Source organism: Drosophila rhopaloa, unplaced genomic scaffold, assembly GCF_018152115.1.
Source record: "Drosophila rhopaloa isolate 14029-0021.01 unplaced genomic scaffold, ASM1815211v1 contig_178, whole genome shotgun sequence".
NCBI lineage: Eukaryota > Metazoa > Arthropoda > Insecta > Diptera > Drosophilidae > Drosophila > Drosophila rhopaloa.
In genome coordinates this window covers 1,195,245-1,212,070 of record NW_025335059.1, presented here as the reverse complement: position 1 = coordinate 1,212,070, position 16,826 = coordinate 1,195,245, and the positions used below count along the sequence as shown (strand labels likewise).

General features: G+C 44.3%; 2 protein-coding genes across 2 annotated transcripts; both read right to left on the bottom strand.

Moving 5' to 3' along the window:
* Window positions 1–238: 238 nt before the first annotated feature.
* On the bottom strand, window positions 239–1,829 carry LOC108053040. The gene is made up of 2 exons (XM_017135606.2): window positions 945–1,829; window positions 239–887 (listed from the first exon to the last, which is right to left on the bottom strand). The coding sequence occupies exons 1-2, from the start codon at window positions 1,663–1,665 to the stop codon at window positions 541–543; spliced, it is 1,068 nt and encodes a 355-aa protein (XP_016991095.1). The 5' UTR covers window positions 1,666–1,829; the 3' UTR covers window positions 239–540.
* Window positions 1,830–2,073: 244 nt separating this feature from the next.
* LOC108053039 (protein hedgehog) lies at window positions 2,074–16,612 on the bottom strand. Its single transcript, XM_044459120.1, has 3 exons — window positions 15,422–16,612; window positions 7,258–7,519; window positions 2,074–3,309 (listed from the first exon to the last, which is right to left on the bottom strand). Exons 1-3 carry the CDS (start codon window positions 15,881–15,883, stop codon window positions 2,636–2,638), a joined length of 1,398 nt encoding a protein of 465 aa, XP_044315055.1. The 5' UTR covers window positions 15,884–16,612; the 3' UTR covers window positions 2,074–2,635.
* Between the last annotated feature and the right edge of the window lie 214 nt (window positions 16,613–16,826).

The following is a 16,826-nucleotide window of genomic DNA, read 5'->3' as shown; positions in this document are numbered from 1 at the left end:
TTATTTTTTGTTTTTAAATTTAGTTTTTTTTTTTAATGTGGCTTAAGTTTTATTCTAAATAAATAAAGTTCAATTTCACTTAAATTGACTTCATTTGATAACGGGAAAATACATTAAGCTTTTTTCTTAAGTAAATAGAGAGTGAAAAAGTTTATTCTCTTATTAAAAATCAAGTTTTAAAAAAAGTATTAAAATGAAAGGTATTATTATATTAACATAAATATTCCCATTTGTTTTTCTATTCAACCAAACTTCTTAAATTAAAAAAAATGAAATTTCTGTAGTAACATGTTGAGTCTGAAGACCTTAAAATAAAATGTACTTAAAGAATAAATTAATTTAAATAATTTTAAAATTGTAATATTAATATCTCACTTCTTATGTTTAGAAAATCTGTATTGCAAATTAAGAATGCAAGGAGAATATTAAACGATTATTTTTTAAATGTCGTTTTGTAACAGATGTGCACACAAAAATGCTTATAATGTAAAGGTAGAAAAAGGACGAGTATCTGGTCAGTATTAAAATACATTTTATATTTTATACAGGCTGCGAAACAGAGCTATTCAGCTTATGGGCTCCTCTGAGACGGCAGCGCACACAATTGCCGGGTTCCCCGGGCACCTGAGAGAACCTTCTTTTCCACGATTTGTGCTTATCGCAGACTATCTCGGGCTTCTTTTTAGGGCTTTCGAAGCGGACTTTCTTGTGGCAGGGCGATTGGGTTTTCACTGTCTTCAGGGGAGACTTGTGAGTGTTTAGAAAGACGTCTTTGTTGAACTCCTCGCGAAGATGGCTCAGCTGGGGATCGTTCATGTTGATCTCGACCATGGGCACGGGATCCGGAGGAGTGGGAGCTACTTGTCTGCTGGGCACTGCTTCATCGTCTGTAAATTACATTACTTTAAGTATATGATGTCGGAGAATTATGAAGAAAGTCTTACCCAGTAACTCCACCACGCTTATATCGTTAGATTCCACTAGATTGTCGTCTGGCTCTGCTTCGTAGAAACCATCGGACTGGTCTTCAGCCAGCTGACTATTTGAGCCAATCATTATCTCGGAGTCGGGGGCTAGGCTCTCGGTACAATTAACCTGATCGAATGCAGTCTCGTTCCGCTTGCGCACAAAGTATCGCTCTAGTTCGTAGAAGACGTCGTCCAGGACGCTCAAACGCAACTCCTTCTTGGCCTCCGCCAGGATCGCCCCCTCCAGTTCCGACCGAAGCTCCAGTTCGATATCCGCGCGAACAGCTTGTTTGCAGGTGCTGAGGAGCTCCTTTTTGTAGGCATCGATCTCGCTGCGAATGAGCTGGGTAGCCTGCACGCGCCACTGGGCATTGTTCTCCGAGCAGGCTGTTTTTGTGCATCCAGCCACGTCCTGTAGGACAGCCTGCTCCTCCTCCATCTCCTCCAGCTTCGATTTGACCCCCTGCCGCTGCAACGCCTTGTGGCGCCTCAGACGACGATCGGCCGCATGGCACCGGCGCCGGAAGCAATGCATCTCCTCCAGGCGCAACCGACAGGCAGGGCATATGTACTGTGGCAGACCGTCACCTGGTTCGATCTCCAACGATGTGCAGGCCATTATTCTCAGGGCAGTCGTGCCAGTACCGAAAACCGCAAAGTTGGCGTCCTTTGCTAGACACAATCGGCAAATGTTCATGTTTCTTTTCCGGAATATCCAGAGGTTGTCAGCAGGAATCAGGTGTTTCACGATGGATTACAGACGTAGAATATTCCTGCAATAGCTAGCCAATGCCTAAACACAAACTTAATTAAATTAAACAAAAACCATTTGAACACAAACAATAAAAACGTAAAGGTGGGGCAAGCATAGATGACATTATCGATATTTTTACTAAACATCGATAGTCGATAGCTTTTGCGTAGATGTAATGTAGAAAATAATCACCATACATTCTTGTAAGTTGGCAGCTCCTCCAACAAGGTGACCGTATTCATTTAAGTCAATTGGCGGTTATAACTCAAAAGTTAAAAAACTCATTACTAACAGTGATCACTCTAGGTTCAAATATCAAGTAAAACCACTTCAAATAAAAACACACTTGCATTTATCAAACAATTTCATTATATTTCATTAAATATTAAGTATAAATACGCAGTTAACTAATAAGTATTATATACACAATTACAATAAAGTATTCAGTCACTATAATGCTTCTTCTATATACAAAGTACTATATATTTATATCCAATGGCTTTGAACTCGCCGCCGCACCTCAATAAATTATGCAATTCAATTCCATTATAATATACAGTAACAGTCGTCTGTGTTCTTCGGGAGTTTGCCGATTGAAAAAAGGTGTGTGTACGTTTCTTCTCATTTAAGGATCTGCGCCGAGGATTGCCTACTTATAGCTAAAATGTTTGCAAAAACAATAAGTCAAGGACATTTAACAGTGTTATTGATTTCTTTCTCTTTCTCTTTTTCGTTTGCTCTTTGCTTTATCGCTTGGGTGGGGTGTTTGTTGTGGGTGTTTGTTTTGTTGTTTGTGGTAAATAAATAGTATCGATCGATCATTAACGATATTCAACATTGAAATACATCAATCATTAGGCATATACATAACTACAGGATATAATACAATACAGGATCGTGGGCAAGAGGGTCCTCAATCGTGGCGCCAGCTCTGCGGCAGCACGTAGTCCTTGACCTTGTAGAGGGCATTGGCATACCAGTGGATGCCATTCTGCCGCTCCCCTTGGGTCACCACCTTCGGCGAGCTGTGCAGCTGCTCCTTGGCGGGCAGCCACGCCTCCATTGTGGACAGGAGGCGCATGGGGGCCAGGCCCCAGTGGGCCAGCGACTGGCTGTTGATCACCGCATAGCAACTGGCGGCCACCGAGTTCACCACAATGGTGCCTTCGCGGGTCAGAGGCGCCACCACGCCCTTGCTGCGCACACTGCCCACCCGGACGACGCGCTGGGGCCTCAGTTCGCCCGTCTCCGCATCCCGGACGAGCACCTGGTTCTTCTCCACGACGCGATCGGCAAAGACGAAGGTGAGCTCCTGGTGCTCCGGCTGCCAGACGCTCACCAGATGCGCGGGCGTCACCGTCAACACGGCGCCACCGTCCGTATGCAGCTGCACGAAGTTCTGCATCTGCTCCAGGTTGCGGTCCATGAAGAGGATCACCTCGCTGAAGACGGCCTGTCCGTTGGCGGCCATGCTCAGGACTCGGTCTCCGATGGAGAGCACGCCGAGCGGCTTCTGGACTCCGCTCTCCAGCAACGCAGTGCTCTCCGGAGTGAAGCAGCCGTGCACGTGGGAACTGATCGAGGAATCTGCAAGTAGGAAGATAAAGGATGTGGTTAGAAACTTCTGTTTTATAAGCCATTTAAAAGACCATATTGGAAATCTTATTTTTTCTAAGGGTTTAAAAAGACTTTAAAAAAGTTTATATTCTTACAAGGTTTTACAATTCTACAAAAAGGTCTTAGCATGTTTTCCAGATTTTGTGGTTCTTGTCTTTAAGAAATCCCAAAAAATTGTTTAGTCTGCCTTTAAAGTAATATTTCAATAATAAAAGAATAAAATAAAAACTGAGCCACATCAAAATAGACTTATGATAGGCCTATTAAACCAGTTCAACTTAAAGGGACTTAAGATTTCGCAATCTTGTATGAATAAGTAACTTTTAAAAACTACACAATCTCAAATCTAAAATGGTGTTTCTAATTTCCAGATAGCTTGTTTGCCCTCTGTGTAGGCCGCCCGCCCAGGTAATGGCATTAGTTTGCTAATCTAATTTGGCGTTAAGCATCCAATTGCCAAGCCCAACAAGTCAAAAAGGTTTTCACAGATCCGGGGCTGGCCCGTTGCAGCCCAAAGTGAAACAATGGGCCCGAAAGGACTGAAAGGACTGCCTTTTGCGGCTCGCCAACAAGCCAGGAACATAATGCGATCGGGGAACAGAGATCGGAGATCGGAGATCAGCAATCTGCGATCTTCCACCAGGCATATCAATAACAAGCGGCCGACGTGTTTTTGTTTCGGCTTGCACAAAAATTGTGATCTTGTTTTTCCTACAAGATTAGCCGTGGGATCAGCATCAGCATCAGCCCAAGCCGAACTCGAGCCAAAGCGGCTTAGGAATCCCAGGGAGAACAAACTGGCAAAAAAAAAAAAGAGAAGAAAAAAAAGGGGGATGGGCCAGGTAGCAGTTCGTGGTTTGTTTTCCCAACCTTTTTGGCAACCTGTTGGCAATTACCGAACATGCTGCAACCCACCCAAACAATAATCGAAGCGCAGGCCACATTAATCATCATTAATGGGTATCGGATTGCAGGGCCAGAGGGGTGGGGGGCCCACCCAGGTGGATGTGGAAAAATCGGGATGCACTTTGTAGAACTTTCTCTGGGGGCCTTCACACCCGAAGCGCCGCCGTTGCTGCTGCTGCTTGTAAAATTCAAATTAAAAATTCCAGACCAAAGGCGACCACTAACCGCGCGCTTTATTATAATGAGTGGCCATAAAATGGCCTTGTTGCGGCTGCCGCTGCCATGGAATTCCAAAGAAAATGCACCTTCCCAGTTGCCAGCTCGAAATTCCCATTGATGCATTTGGTAAACACAGACAGGCGGACACACAAAAGTGTAGAAACAATAAAAATCGGATTAAATACATATGGCCGGCGGTCTATAAAACCCATAATCGATGGGGATGGGCAGCGGGATCGGGATCGGGAATCGGAATAGGGCCCAAAAGAACCGAGTGGACAAAAGGCGGCGGAGAGGAAGCGCGGTAGTAACAAGAAAAATTGGTGTGAAATCTACCTTCAACCAAAACAGGCACAATACACAAAAACCGAAACCGAAACAGAAACCAAAAATGTAAAAGAGGGACAAGAAAAATCTCAGGCCTCGTCGCCGTTTTTGGTCGTCGTTGTCGGCGGTGAGTGGAAAGTGAAGAACTTGAAGGGTCATAAATTAATAAACCATTAAAGTGGTTAAAATTATCGTTATTTTATCTTTGTTGTGAAGACTAAACTGATAAATTATTACAAAACAGAGGACAGCCGCTTGTTGTTGGCTTGGTGACTGATCGTTTGGACAGCATTAACATGAGCATGCAACAAAAATAACAACAAAAACACGCGCTTGGGGGCTTTAATGCGCGCGCGCGCGACACACACCAACAAAAACATTGGTAGGAAAAGAAAAAAAAAAAGAGAAAAAAAATTTAGTGTCGACAAAAAGGTTTACAGCCATTACTCTTCGTCGTCGTGCTGCTGCTGCAGCTTTGGTTGCTGCTGTTTAGGCCAACAAACGAAAGACTTAGGCAGCGAACTCGGGGCGCAGCGAATGCTGTGCCAAAACTGTCATAAGCCCGTGGTTTATGTGCAACGGCCTATCAGCAATCAATCGCCCCGTAATTTATTGATAGCTCGCAGCAGCAGCAGCAGCAGCACTGGGAACACATGGTTTTCTGGGAGGGAGGACGAGGAGCAATGGACAAATGGACCACACACACATGTGGCAGGATAGCCATAGCCTGCTTGCCACTTGTTCGTCGGCTGACCTTTTGATATTTCCCAAGGAGAGTGTGAGGAAGGACGAGGACCCAGGATGACAGCAGGATCCAGGTTCATAGCCTGGCGGCGGCTCCTTTCATAAGCAATTAGAATCAATGAGCAAGGACACTCGGCTCGGTTTCCTTTCCCTTCTGCCCCTTTTGTCCTGCCGTAATCTTTATGGGCCGCCACCAAAAGTCACAATATTGTGACTCGACTGCGTGTGTGGGAAAGAGGCGTGGCATCTTGTAATTGTAGATGGAAATTAAATGAACAACTGACAGCCAGTCGCACCCAAAGTGTCTGTTTTTTGTGTGTATGTGTGTGTGTGTGGGAAACTTAAAAGGGAAAATCCCTGTAAAGCCGCTAAAGAAATGCAAAAATAAAAAAAAAGTAAAAAAGCCAGCCGAGAGAGAGAGAGCAAATCTTGGCAAGAAAACTTAATTGTCTTGGCCCGTTTTGGTTGGCTGATCGGGCCAAAAGCATTTTCTTCTCGGTCTTTGGGGCAGTTTCGTTATGTTTCGGGGAAAACTGGTTGCTGGCCATAATGGCAGCTCACAGATACACACTTTGAGCAGCCAGGCCCGTCTTAACTGATGATGCTAACTTGCTGGCCGCTCGGTTTCAGTGTTTCTTTTTTTCAATTAGGCCCGCGCTCAGGTTTTAGCCCGGCATTTAATTCATCTTTGCCCGTTGCTGCTGTTGCTTGGCTGCTTGGTTGCCTGTTTTTGTTGCCTGCTTCTCTGTTTCTTGGCCACTTTCTGCTGCTGCCTGAGAAACGCTTTGGGTGTCGTATCATCAATTCGTTTAATTTGACAGGCGCAAACCTAAACATGTCAAAACAACAGCCATGCGGTTAGTGGTGGTTGCCGCCTCTGGAGCCGAGTTTCGGGTCCGGTCCCGAGACCCCAGTCCTCAGTCACTCCATCCTGAGTCCGGTTTTCGGACTTTGTTGCCGCTGCTTCCCCTTTCGATCTTGCCACTTTGGACAGGCACTGCAGCCGTGGCCAATTTGGCGGATGCGAAGTGCAGGGCGAGCGGTTGAAATTTGCCAACGCCTGTCAGCTTAGCGATCGCCAGTACGAAACATGCGAAATTACGCTTGTTAGTGTCACTTCTGGCTAACTGACCGGGCCCACCCATCACCCAGCACCTCGCCCAGCGCTTATTACTTCCTACAGATGAACTAACTTGAATCAGCCCCGCTTATTTCTAAGGGCTTTCATGAAATGAGTTGCTACATATACTTAAAGGCATATTCTATTACTCATTAGCTCAAAGTACTATCACATTTAGAATTAGACATACACTTTTTACTAAATGGTTACTCATCATTATTATTTTAATGTTTAAAAATACAAATTTTTAATAGCTCATCAGGTTTTTTTCCTTTCGAATGAAAATGATATTTGAAAAGTAGCTTTATTGTGATGTTATTGCTATTTAAAAAAATGGATATTTAATTATTTAACGTCTTCTTGATATAAACATTGATTCATATTGTTCCATTAATTAGTACTAAAAAAGTAATAAAAAACTGTAAAGAATAGGTTGATAATAACTCCCTTGCTATTTATAATAAACGAACTGTTACCTAACTTTAGTAAAACCACAAAACCGGAAAACTACCCGCCATAATAAATGACCAAATCATGAATGTCAAAGCGTAAACCCATTAAGTGCCCCTTCCCACGATTGAGTAAATTATGTGGACAATTACCTGACTTGACGGAGCAGTAGATGTGGCGCCGGCTGACGTAGGAGACCCAGTCGAAGCCGGCCTCCACGGCCAGGCGGGCCAGCATGCCGTACTTGGACTGGTCGCGATCGGAGGTGGCGATGGTCACTGCCCGGCCCTCGTAGTGCAGCGACTCCGGCCCGTGCTGGTACTCCTCGTCCCAGCTCTCGGTGACCAGCAGGCGGACGCCGGGCCACTCGTTCATCACCGAGTAGGCCAGCACGTTCAGCTTCTCCTTGCAGCGCTGAAAAGGGCAGAAAGTGGAGATCGATTAGGTATTGTTAATAGCCGGCCCAGACGCCATGTTTAATTCACCACGCAGCACGCACAAGCGAGCGAGATGGATATAGTGCTTGTGAGGGGCGTGGCATGCGGGCGTTCATTCCATGGGCCCAAAGGGCCCAATGCGTTCATTTCTTCAGTGGAGACTGAGATTTTGTTTTACTTCTACATTTTACAAGAAGTTTAGATATTAAAAATAAATAATAACTTATTGCTTTTCGCTTGTTTTAAGAACAAATGTTACTGAAATAAGAATAAACTGGTCTAATCTCTATGATTTTTTGGAGGAAAAAGGTTTTAATGCAATATCAACAAAGAAAATCTCAACAAGCTTTAAACATTTTTGTAATCCTATGTTTTAAAAAGTTGTGAGTTTACTAAATATATTTTCTTGGTATAAAGTTTAACTATTCATTTTATAAAATCAATTAAATTTAAATATCTGTTGGTATGTATTTATATTATAGTCAACTATGGGTTAATATAAACTCTCAGAATTTTCTTAAAATCGTTCATAAATCGAAAAAATGCATTGTACTCAGATTGAGGTACATATTTTTTCCAAGTGCATTTACCTTCCCCGATCTGTGAGTCTGCCCTTTTTGGCCGCATCCTTTGAACCTGTTGCTGCAACCTCAACAAACAGCCGATCGTGTTTGCCCAGTTCCCTTTTGGCCAAAGGCTTATTTGCCCATGCTTACGCGCAATTCAAACACTGACCCTCCATGGTGACCCTAACCCACGCTCGAAGATAGACCTTTTATTTTCTCCCTTTTCACTCTTTGTTTTTCCTGTCGATAATATGAAAATGCTTACGCTTTGTTTGCCAATGTGGTGGGTGCTCATCCGTTTGTCGGCTCGTTTCCATTTGATTTTTTAGAGGAGAGGATCAGAGTAGAAATAAATATGCCAGCCAAGCAGAAAAGGATTCGAATAAGTCTATGCAAATATTTGATATCCAAAGAAAAGAAGAGAAATAAAAACCAAGACGGCAACAGAGTATCTTAAAGATTGAGTCGGCCACAAAATCAATTATCAACGGACAGAGTCCGGGTGACAGGATGTTGCCTTTGTGGGCAAACAGAATTCGAGCCGTAAAATCAATTTGCGCCACAGAGATCCTTTTCTCTTTTTTTCTTAACAAACCACAGCGATCAGTTTTTGCCTTTTTGGGCTTATGTTTTGATGAGGTGTGGATCTGTAGCGGTCTGTGTTTGCTATTATTTGGCCAAAAACAGAGCTGCCAAATTTGTCACACAGTTGCGGAACAGCCGCAACCGCCGCAACTGTGGCAAATTGAGGTGGTGGCAGGCCGCATTCCGGGAAGAGTTCAATGATATTTGCTCACCCTGCTGCAACTTTGCTTTATTAAAAGGCTTAACCAGTCGAGAGTCGAGAGTCGAGAGTCGAAAGCCATGAGCCAAGCCGTGCTAATGAGCACAAAAGCGTAACGACAAACAGAGTATGGATATGGATATATCCATTGAGCTATGGTTGGGGGAAAGACAAACGCTTTTGTCTTAAGCACTGCCAACGATGTTTACCCAACATGCTAATGCATTGAGCTCGAATTCGAATCGATGTGCTGCGCTGGACGCGCAATGAACAAACAACAACGGCCGGCTCAGATCACAGATCTCAGATCTCGGATCTGGGATCTGGGATCTCGAACGAATCCCATATTCCACATATCCCAGGGCCCTCGGAAGACGAACTCCCAGCAACTGCAGGTTCGTTTGCCGACGGGTGCGTAAGGTAAACATTTACGGATACACGGCGTCGGCGGCCCAAAAAGATGGCTAAATAATGTGTGTGCCTTGTAAGTGGCCGTTAGACAACAGCGTCAAGTGTAAATATGCCCGTGCCCTGGCATCTCGGGGGATCGGAAAACCCCGATCCATGCCCATCATACCGCTCTCTCCACCCGAAAGCTGCATTAATTAGACATTCAACAAGGTGTGAACTTTGCCCAGCCATTACCCCGAAAAGGGGAAAATCAGAAATCCGACCACGCCCCATTGTGTGTCGGTGTGTTTACACGCATCAGTCGACTGCATTCGATTTCCTACAGCTTTCCACCTCGATTTTGGCTATTTCGGTTTTAGTTTTTTTTTTATACCCATTTCGACTGATGCGTTTTTAATGGCCGCGACTGCAGTTTTATTGATTTAAATTGTCTGGCTGGCTGCCAATTTGACGCTTTTAATGGTCGGGCGAAATTATTATGGCACGAAGATTATTAGGCACTCATCATCATTAGGCCGCGGCCAAGTCAAGACGAGTTGGCCGAGTCAAGTCGCGTTGGCCAGGTCGTCTTAATAGCCCGGTCTCACCCGGAGACAAGTTCGGGGGCTTTGTTTGTTTTGACCAGGCCCATCCCATTTCTGCACCGTTTTTTTCTGATTTTTTTTTTAATTTTTGCGATGGTCTCGGATTACTTGGTACCCCAGGGAAACCGACGATTAGGAAACGACACAATTTAACGACATAATTCAAGTGCGCATTAAGTTACGGCTGCCAGGGGAGTCACCCCTTTTTTTTATATTCCCTATATTCCGATGCACGTGCTCTATGGTGTAAGCAGATATGGCATATCCTTTGATTCCCGGCACTGATTGCGATCGCAGAGGAAGCGAAAACTTACAACTGAGGAAGCGACACAGGATATAGTCAAAAAAAAAACAAGGAGAAACGATGAAGAAATCACGTCACCCACCCGATGTATATGTATATGTATACACCACATACACGATATGTGTGTCAACGGGGGCTGAGGTGGGCCACTTGAGGGGCCGCCACTTAGGTGGCAACTTAGGGTTTTCACGGATTCTGGAGTTCGGAATCTAGAGTCTAGAGTCTATCGTATAGAGTATGGAGTCTGGAATCCCTTGTGTCACTCAGCGGGCCTTTTACCGCCCTGTGTGGCCCACTCGAGCACACAGATTTCCTCACTTAATTGGCGAACTGTTATGGATCCTCTGATTGATTCAAGTGCAATGATTCCAGGGCCAATGCCAATCCGCAGCTCCATCACTGTTTATTTGTGTTGCAAATCTATTCACAGCTCTCTTCATTAGAATTAGCGGCGGTCTTTGATTGTTTACGATGCGCTGGCAGCGCAATTATTACAGCGCAAAATCGTATATGTATATAAAAAAAAACGAGGAATAAGGGACAGCCCAGCGTCTGAAGTTTTAATTAATTGGAAACGGATCGCGGGGAATGTGACTGTGTTTACGGAATCTCGAGAAATCTCCGCATACTCAGGGTCCGAAGTTTGCTCCTGTCTGTTTGTTTTCGCATTTTGTTTCGATTATAAATGGCAGGGCATTAAACATTGGAAACCTTTATTGGATTAATTTGGGGATTAAGATTTCTGGATTGCTGCTAATTGAATTTTTACCACTTGGAAGCAGTCTGATCTTTAAAGTTTATTGTATTTATATCATCAACATATTAAATATTCTCCAAAACCTTTTAAAATAATAAAAAGATTATGACTGCTTTTATAGCCAAGTTTTCAATTTTCTTCTCCTTGTAAAAATTTCCATTTATTCAATTTTAAAGCCCCTCCCCCCCTCCTCGAAAACCCCTCAACGCATTACAAAAGCTCGTAAATCTCGCGTCAAATAAATGTCCATAAAAGGAAGGCGTCATTTTATTGTTATTAATTAAATGCTATTAATTTGCAGAAATCGTAAATTAAATCTCAGTTGTGGCCTATTGCCTCACCTGCCTCGCGTCTGCCTGCCACATTTAATGTCCCCCGGCGATCAGCAAAAGTCATTTGGAGGAGTCTCAGGTAAGAGCCGAGGGTTCGGGCCGGGTCTTAAATGATAAGCGCCATAATCCCTGATGTGTGATTAACTTTGATGATGAGTTATGAGCCGCACATTGGCACTGATGGGGCTGCGAGCTGCGAGCTGGGAGCTGCGAGGATGGGGCTTCGGGCTCCAGTGCTCCAATGTTCCAATGTTCCGATGACTTGCAGGAATCGAGGGGAGCCATGTGAAATGTGAGTCACTCGCCCAGCAGTAATGTGATAGCCGCGACGCGATCTCTGATCGCGATCTCCTCCAGCGCAAGTTCATAAAAGTTTTATGCAAATAAAGCAAAAGCCAAAGCTAAAGCCAAAAGGCAGAGCAAATATCGATGGCATTTTGGGCCAACAAATCCTTGAACATTCGCGCTTGAGTGCCCTCGTAAAAGTATCAAATTGATTAATAATAATATAAAAGCATCTCGCACAAAAGCAAAACAAACAGTGCGAATGCGGATCGAGCAGGGACACTCGGCTTTATATGGGGATATATATTTGGGGACTTTGGCGATTTGTCCACTTTGCCTGACTGATGTTTGTTTGATAAGTTTGATTACTTTGTTGCCCGCAGGAATGTTCCCACGAATTTGGCTGATGTTTTGCTTATCGCAGCATTTGACGTGATTTGACTTGAGTTTTTGGCAAGGGAAAATGAAACTGAAGCTCTGACATCATCCCGCCCAGTGTTTTCTTCCTTCCCTTCTTTTTTGTTTTTTTTTTTTTGTCATAATAGGATCAATTTTGAGTCATAATGCTCTATTAAAATGCCTTTGGGCTGAGGGCTTACTTTGATTTGATTTGATTTGATTTGATTTGAGTTGATTTGATGGTGATGTTGATGTGCATGTCTGGAAGAGCAGAGAATGAAGTCTGAGGACTGGGACTGGGACTGCTGCATGCATGTCAATAATCATATCGGATTACCCATTGGCTTTGCCCTCAGCCCCATTGTTGCTACAATTTATGAAATTTTAGAACTTATGCTGCGGCTTTTGACGCATTCTTTTGTCCATCCACATCCATCTGTCCGCTGCGGTTTCTGCTGCTTGTCTAATCCCGTGGCATTCGAGATACTTGGGTTGGCTCTGAAAAAGGCGTGTTCCCTAGACACATTTGCCCGTAATTACCTGAACCTGAGGCAATGACTTGTCATAAGCTCATGCATTTTACGATGCTCTTTCGGTTTTGCCACTCTATGCCCATTGCTGAAATGAAATTTAGCAATTTGCTTATGCAACAACTGCATCACACCCACACACACAAAAACAGTCAGGGACACACAGTTAGCAATCCGTTTTGTTTGAGCGTTTTAAATAGCCACAACGAATTGTTTACCAGCTGAAATTCACGCACAGCGGCCAGTAAGTCACTCGGTCTGATAGCCAAATCCAAATCCACATAAAATACGATTTAGTTGCGCTGCTGCTGGTCCTCAAAAACTGAACGACTGAAAAACTGAAGATCTCAATGTCACTGGCACTTCGGTAGCGGAACAGTTGCCGTTGTAAATATTTGCCTTGGCGAACAACAGGATTTTTATGTACCCCGAGTGTCCTTGGCCATTTAGTCAAATGGTCAAATGCCCGAAGGACCTTGGCCTTCGGTGTCACCGTGATATTGCTGCCGTGCGAGCAACTGTTAATTGTTCGCCAGTTTCTAGAAAAGGCTGCGATACCTTTTGATTGCATATCAAATTCAAGGTAACATCTGAAATCGCTGCTAGCCATTTAAAATCCCCCGATGGGCGCGTGGCAGTTGCAGAATGCAATTTGGGAAAAGTTTTCAAGTGAAACCCTAGCCGGCGAACAACTGTTTCGGCATGTGAATCATTCCGGTACAGTAAAATCAGATCTTAGAGATCGGAATCCGTTCTGGGAATCTCTAACTGACTAACTACACCATAAATCAATATAGTGAAAGTCATTATAGCATGAGTGTTATATTGTAATCTTAAATCAACTATATTATTTGGTTGACAGCCGTAATCGGTCTTCTCATAGTTTTTATTGTAGGTGTGTTGTTCAATAGCCAAATCGTGGCCAAGGGAACTGGAAGTCCAGCACTTGACAAGTTTAATAGCCTGTTTATCAAGCTTATCAATAATAAGGTTATTTTTACACCTGGTCAGCACTTAAAATTTCATTAAAATAACCAACATCTACCAGATAAGCGACTGTGTCCATGGTAAGCGTGCCGATTAAATGTCAGCAACTTCAATGTCAGCCTTCTTAGGGGGGCTTGACTGTTGGCCAGACTGTTGACGGTAATGCAACCACCACACTGTTGGCTAATTGGAACTGCTGTAGCTGTCGCCGGAATTAAGTACTTATTTTAGCTGTTTTGCACTTTGAAACCCAACCACCCCCCCATAGAGTCGCCACCCCCCTCACTTTCGCTGCCCCCGATACTCCCCCTTTTAGGGCGATAAGATATTGCTATTCTTCGCCTTAGCTGGCGTCTTAACATACATTTTTCTGCAACCGATATAGCACAACTTGCACTGAAGAATATTTTTACGTGTTTTAGAAACTATTTCGATAAAAATGGAAGATATATTTTAAGTGATAGATATAACCGCTAGCACTAACAAAGACATGTTGGGTAAGTTAATATAAAGAATTTATATTGTGTTCAACATCAACTCAACTTTTTCTAGCAATTAGCATATTAATAAAAACCTAGAATATATTTGAAAGACCTTCAAATAGCCTTGATCATATCCTATCCGATTCAAGGTGAACTATTTTTTTTTCTGTGCTAGCATGTAGCTACACATGTTGGCAAATACACGCTGACTATCTGGTGGATAGCACATGTGTATTGGCGAGCGGGCTACTTGGCTGCAGTCCGCTTATCAGACAAACGCCGGCGATAAGCGGCAAATGCTCGCGTGCCTCGTTTGGGGGGCGCAGAAGGGGTGGACGGAGGGGTGGTTGGGTAAAACCCGGTAAACACCGGGACTCGTAATCCCCCGCACTCAATACCCTGTTTGTTGTCCAGCGCGAAATCGAAAACGCATTCGTCGAGCGACCACAATGTTGATTGAACTATTTGCAATGATGATCCCCGGATCGTTTGGGCTTGAGGTTGTTGAACGCGCCTCTTGTTTGTTTAGATTTGGTCCGGCTTGGCAGCTTTATGGCTCAGTTCCTTGGAATTCAGTTCGCTATCTACCTTTCGTCCACAGAGCTTTCGAGTATCGGGCTTCCTGTTATTAAGCACTCGCGAAATAAGTGCAACACGGCGATAAGATGCATATTTAATCACAATGACCAATGCTCAAAACCAATGCGACATTTTTTGGCCTGTTTTATGGTTCGCTGTCATAAAGATTTTGAAATAGCCAATGCGAGCCGATGATTGGGCACTTTTCCGCCACGTAGCGTTTATCAATGGGAACTGAGTGGCACAATCTCGTGCCATCGGGCGATCGGTAGATAGCGTCTAGCAGCGCCAGCGATTAGCGATCGCTAATTTGACAAGTGCGTTTGTGTTCACGGGTGGCCAAATGTGAGGGCAGTGCGCAATAAGCACGGAATTAGCCTAGCCCCAGAACGGAACCCAGCTGTCTATCAAGCCATGGCTATTGCCCCAGAAATCTGGGAAATATCAGCTCGGGTTTCCTTTCTTTAAGTCACAATATTTCGATTGATTTCTTTTTACACCTATAAGCCAACAAGCGTGCTCCTATCAGTTCTACCGGTAGTAATTCCTATATCTAACCTTAATGTGACACTATTTTAACACTAAAAATATCAATCGATATTGGTTACTCACATGATCGAGTCATTCTATTGCCAACAAGGGTTTTTTTTTTATATTTCTAGTAACATTTTTATCAAGTAACGTTTTAAATGACATAATATTGATTAATTATTAATCATAGACAAACAATTTGCGAACAAATTAAGGGGCGTGACTAGATTTAAAAGTCATGTTGGATTTACCCAGATAAGTGGTAATTTCCCATGACAAGGAATATATTTGCCCCTTTTTTGGCATATCACCGAGTTTGTGAAAAGTAATGTATAGTTATTGGCTTACCTTGCTCATGAAACGATCCGCTCCAGTGCCCTCCTCGTCGCGGAAGAGGATGTCCCTGTTGTAGTTCGGCACCAGGTCCTTGAATTTGGGCGAATTCCGCCGGATCTCGCCTTCCATAGGGCCAGAGGCGCTGTTCGTTAACTCGGAGAGATTGGGAATGGTCTGCTTGAGGACCAGCGGGTACAGGTTGCGCGCCCTATGACGGCCCAGTCCTCGGCCAGGACCGCAGCTGTGGGCCGGGGTGAAACTCAATGGCAAGACCAGCAGCAAAAGGGCCATTAGCGAGGTCAGCCTGCTGATGCAACGCTGCGTATGCGCAATGTGGCGCATCGTTTGCGATTCTAGAGTTGCGGAAACGGAGCTCGAGTTCGATTTGGAGCTGGAACTGTGGCATTTGGCGTCCAAAGAGAGACAGGTGACACTGGCGGCACTGGCCCACGGCACAGAGCTGATGCTATCCATTATTTATTTTGGATATTTGTCGCTGGCTGTTTCTCTTGCTTAAATATTTTTGGTTATTTAGCACTTCACTTTTGGCACACTGAGACACTGCGGCGGCAACACGTTTACTTTATTTTTCTTTAATTTTTGTTTGATTATTTAACTTGGCTAAATCGAAACTTGAATCGGCGGTATCGCAGGTCCTAACTTAACTGTTCTCCGCTGAACTGGCAGTTAGCTCTCGGATCGGACAACCGTTGCGCTCGCACTGTGATTGACAAATGACATTTCCGAGCGGAGTATCGAGCGCGCAGAGTGTTCGAGTGCGAGTACGGGTACGAGTACGAGTAGGGCAGCTAATACGAATACGAATACGAGTACGGATACGAGGGTGCTTTCAAGAACCCTAGGCATTGCTGCTCACTCACACACACACGCACAACTGGCCCGAGTTCATTTTTAGTTACAGTGGTATGGGTATGGCACTCAACGATCGGGTGTTGAGTTCATTCTTATGCTGCCTTTTGCAGGCTAACGAAAGAGCGGGACAACTATACTGTTGCATGGCATACTGACAAGACTGGTTTGCAGGTGTTGGTGCCTGGGTCTTCGGGTCTTATGTACTCTTACCACGCCAAGCGAGGCTGCCAACAGATGTTGGACGAGATGGTAAGGCATGGTTCGGTCCATTATGGCCATGTATGCCTGTTGCCAATTGGATGTGCTGGTGTGCGTTCGACTGAAGAGCCGCATCCCGCATCCTCAGCTGCAATTTCTCTTAACACTTGCACTACTCGACTCTTGTGGCTTGTTAGCCGCTTCTGGCCCTGCAACTCCTCCATCGCCATCGCCACCACTCATTGTTCACTTTTTTTCCGTTGCCTTTCTTCGTTTTGTTGTTCGTTTCGCTTTATTGCTTGTAAATTAATAATGTTCCGGTTTTTTGTGTATTGTGTGACTCCTG

Coding starts and splice junctions, on each gene's coding strand:
- LOC108053040 (XM_017135606.2), bottom strand. CDS start 1,665: ATGAACATTTGCCGATTGTGTCTAGCAAAGGACGCCAACTTTGCGGTT. Junction 888..944: donor AAGCGTGGTGGAGTTACTGG/GTAAGACTTTCT, acceptor TGTAATTTACAG/ACGATGAAGCAGTGCCCAGC.
- LOC108053039 (XM_044459120.1), bottom strand. CDS start 15,883: ATGGATAGCATCAGCTCTGTGCCGTGGGCCAGTGCCGCCAGTGTCACC. Junction 7,520..15,421: donor CGGATCGTTTCATGAGCAAG/GTAAGCCAATAA, acceptor TGCCCTTTTCAG/CGCTGCAAGGAGAAGCTGAA. Junction 3,310..7,257: donor CTACTGCTCCGTCAAGTCAG/GTAATTGTCCAC, acceptor TCCTACTTGCAG/ATTCCTCGATCAGTTCCCAC.